The sequence below is a fragment of the Polistes canadensis genome, unplaced genomic scaffold (assembly GCF_001313835.1).
Source record: "Polistes canadensis isolate GaletaPanama2010 unplaced genomic scaffold, ASM131383v1 scaffold_288, whole genome shotgun sequence".
Taxonomy (NCBI): Eukaryota; Metazoa; Arthropoda; class Insecta; order Hymenoptera; family Vespidae; genus Polistes; species Polistes canadensis.
Window position 1 is genome coordinate 11,541 of NW_014569835.1, and position 4,056 is coordinate 15,596.

The 4,056-nt window shown below is 33.3% G+C and overlaps 1 protein-coding gene across 1 annotated transcript in view; it reads left to right on the plus strand.

Annotated features, from left to right (window-relative positions):
- Positions 1 to 4,056, plus strand: part of LOC106791165 (homeobox protein extradenticle) — a gene marked incomplete at its 5' end in the record, with an annotated part of 26,929 nt that overhangs the window by 9,184 nt on the left and 13,689 nt on the right. The window contains 3 exons of the mRNA XM_014756609.1: positions 424 to 559; positions 882 to 978; positions 3,121 to 3,308. Of these exons, the coding sequence (XP_014612095.1) occupies positions 424 to 559; positions 882 to 978; positions 3,121 to 3,308 (421 nt within the window). The remainder of the gene's footprint in view (positions 1 to 423; positions 560 to 881; positions 979 to 3,120; positions 3,309 to 4,056) is intronic.

Here is a 4,056-nt window from a genome sequence, read left to right on the forward strand (position 1 = left end):
TTGTATATAAAATAATATGTCATAATAAATAATTTTAGTTGCTGAGGAAGTCTCAAATAGAGACGAAACGTTCAACGGATAAATATAGTGTTCATCTTAATTAAAYCCGYYCMRAAAACAACCTCCCTAAGAGTAAACTTAGTAATAATATTGCAAAAATCTATTACTAGAGTTTTTCGACAATAGGGACCAAGACTTTTATGAGAGGTGCATTATGAAGCTATCTTTAAAATAGAAACAAATTATAGAACAAAACGGTCCATATTTGAACCCAAATCGGACAATCCAAAACACGTTAAATAAAGTCTTGAAGTTCACGTAAAAATAATGGATTTCTTTTTCCCCAATCTAATATTTTATCGAATTAAACAAAATACCGACAGGGAAAAAGTGTGTTTTTTGTTCGTTTTAACGTGTTCACAGGCGTAAGAGACGGAACTTTAGTAAACAGGCTTCTGAAATCTTAAACGAGTACTTCTATTCGCACCTGAGTAATCCATATCCGAGCGAGGAGGCCAAAGAGGAACTCGCACGGAAATGTGGAATCACCGTGAGTCAGGTAAATCATTTAATATGTTTATTTCATTGTTACAGTAGTATGCAACAATTTGTACCTTGTATAGGGTAAATCAAAAGTTATTAGACCATTAATGATAAAGCACACTTTTCAAAAAAACTCATCGAAGGTTTGTACTAGTCAGACATGGGTCTGTTGTCAACAAGGTTGTCATATATGTTTTGTCAAATCAGTGACACTTATTCAGTAATGTGTTACAAACGGTCTAATGACTTTTGGTAATTTTGTGAGTGACGTTCAGAGATTATTTTTCTAAAAATTAATTGAAAATTGCATATATATATATATATTTTGTTTATTTTAGGTTTCCAATTGGTTCGGCAACAAGAGGATACGCTACAAGAAAAACATAGGTAAAGCGCAGGAGGAGGCGAACTTGTACGCAGCCAAAAAGGCAGCTGGTAAGTTCCGTCCTTCGCGAATGAGCAACGGGTGTTCCTTGAAGAGTTCCTTTTATTTTTTTCTAATTGAGCTTTTATCAAAACAAATAGCTAGAATTTTAATAGTTCTGCAACACTTTTACACATTATTTTATATAACACAAAAAACACATTAGGCATTTGTATATATACGTGTATTGGGTGCTTTGTTAAATTATCATCCGAAATTTGATTATATAATATTAATTAAATCAAACGAAATAAAAAAAGAGCGAGACAAAGGAGAAAAATAGAAAATAGGGAGAAGATTGTTGACGCGAGTAAAACAATAAAGAACAATTTTTTAAAAAGAAAAAAAAAACAACGATAAATTAGATGAAAGAAGAAAAAGAATAAAATATTGGACACCTAGCACGTTGTTAGTTGAAAAAAATTCTCACGTTGCTTTTTAAACGGCTCGTGTTCTTTCATAATTTCTTCGTTATTTTCGTCCGACGAATGAAAATTATAGAACGCGGAAGAACTCGTTTAACCGTGATGGTTATTAATTATCGTAAATCATTAAACCTGCACGCCAGGTAAGTTACTACGTGAAGGTATTAACACTTCGACATAAATTTCCTAAGTTAGAGAGAGAGAGAGAGAGAGAGAGAGAGTTATTTGCAAAAAGACACACAACATATACGCACGCGTATGAAGTCTCGTCGTTGGTTTTTTTTTTCTTCCTTCCTTTTTTCCCTCTCGGGGTTCTTCATTTTTCTCCCTCGTGGAGTAAATTCTTTTACACAAAACTCCGACATTGTTTTTGTCGCGTCCTCACGAGTTGATGTATATATATATATATATATGTGTGTGTATACTCCTCATACTTCTATAGAATAATTGGTGTGGAAAATTTTTCAAGGTGTTGAACTTTTCTGAGAAATTCTTCGCATTCGCGAGGGTCCTAGTGTAATTTTTATTACGTCGGTATCCATCCCCTTAGCTAACTGCAAATGCGTTTCTTTATTTTTACACATACACACACACACACACCGTTCCGAGATATTTTTTAAATTACTAATTATACGAAGAAAGAAAATTAGATGGAGAGTGAAAGAGAGAAAAAGATTACGGCACGAGAACAATGAGAAGATTTCCATTTTTACAGTGTTTGTCTTTTTACAACCCCACGTTCTTCTCAACTTTACTTTACTTTATTTTACTTTTTCTTCCTTTTTCAAACAGTAGTCCTCGTAATTAAAGGAACTAAATTCTAGTAGGGAAACTATGACCTTTAAGTGTTGTAGATGGGTAGAGGCGGGAAAGGAAATGGATGGAAAGGGGGGGGGGAAAGGGGAAAGGGGAGTTCGTGTCCCGTCAGCCACAAATATCTCAAAGGCCTCGCCCCTTTTGATCGGATTCGTAACGGATAAGAATTAATTGCACGTCCCGGTATACACGTACACACGCTAACATACATACGTATACAAATACACGGTACAAAAACACATACGTATAAACTTCTCCCTTTTTTCTCTACTCCTTTTTTTTTTGTATTTTTTTTTTTTTTTTATTTGTTTTAATGCAATCTCGCTCTCGGGTTTATTCATTCGAATAAAAATATAAAAAAAAAACAATATATAAATAAATAACTAAAGCATTTGTATGTGAAATATTGCATACGCACACTGAAAACATATATACGCGAATTTAACCGACGGCGTTGACGTAAAATAAAATAAAATAAAATAAAATAAAATAAACAACAAGTATAACAAAATAAAAAAGAAACAACAGTTTAAAGAGAGCGAAATCAATTAAAAGCGTTCACGTATATCAAGCATAAAATAAATCAATGGGATATTTATTCGGTTGTTTAAAACGCCGCCGGTTCGTTTTTATAAATGATCCAGGAATATTTCTATTTTATTTATTATTTTTTTTTTCTTATTCGTTTTCCTATATTATAATAATAATAATAATAATTATTATTATTATTAAAAAAATATAGGAAGAAATCAAAATCAAGCACGCAAGACAGAAAGCAAGAACAACGATACAATTAAAAAAAAAAAATAAAATAAAATAAAAACAAACAAACAAAAAAAAAGCTATGATTGATATTTAAAGAACTTATAGTAGCACCCTCGAATTTTGTATGCACCGCGATTGTTTCTACAGCAGCTTTTGCAGGAGCGTCGCCGTACAGTATGGGTGGTGCCAGCCAGGGTACACCAACGCCGATGATGTCACCTGCACCACCTGGTGGACCTCAGGATATGGCGGGATACGGTATGGGAATAAATGGAAGTGATTATGGCTCGCAACCTTACAATGACGGTTCCATGGGTTACGACCCAATGCACCAGGTAAATCTGTTATAATCATTTCATAAACCCATCACCCCCTTCTAACTATTTTCATTTTTATTTCTCTGTTTTATTTTTTTTTTTTTTTAATTTTAAGTTTAAGATCAACACGTTGACTGTCGCGTTTTATTTTTTTACACGTTTTTTACTCTAGAAGTTGTTACGATTTTTTTTATTTTTTAACACCGGTCATGGTAATGGGATAACCAACGCGACAGTCAACGTGATTACATTTAGATTTATATGTACATCTAATTAATTAATTAATTAATTAATTGTTATTTAAGTACGATACCCAATAAAAAAAGAAACTATCCCTCAATGTGAGCGATTGATAGAGAGAGAAAGAGACAGAACGATCAGAACGAATGCGTGAGTGAATCCGTGAGTGAGTGCGCGCACGCCTGTGTGTGTGTGTATGAGTGAGTGAGTGAGTGAGTGAGAGAAAATAAAAAATAGACAAATGAGGAGAAAATTATACGTAGATTGTGGTCATTCGTCGCTCTGGCTTCATACGATCCCACGCACTCGTTGAGCATGCGCTCATTGTTTTTCTACCTCTTTTATTTTTTATATATATGGGTCATTCCATGTCAAATCGACAAATTTTTTACCTGACCCCCTTTGATTTCGCTGAAAATTTTCTATCTTTTTCTACCCCCCGAAAGTTATTTTTCAGAATTTTTTCAAATTTTTTTTCCCGACTCAAAAAAAGTTATGAATTTTTGAAAAAAAACCGCTTTTATTT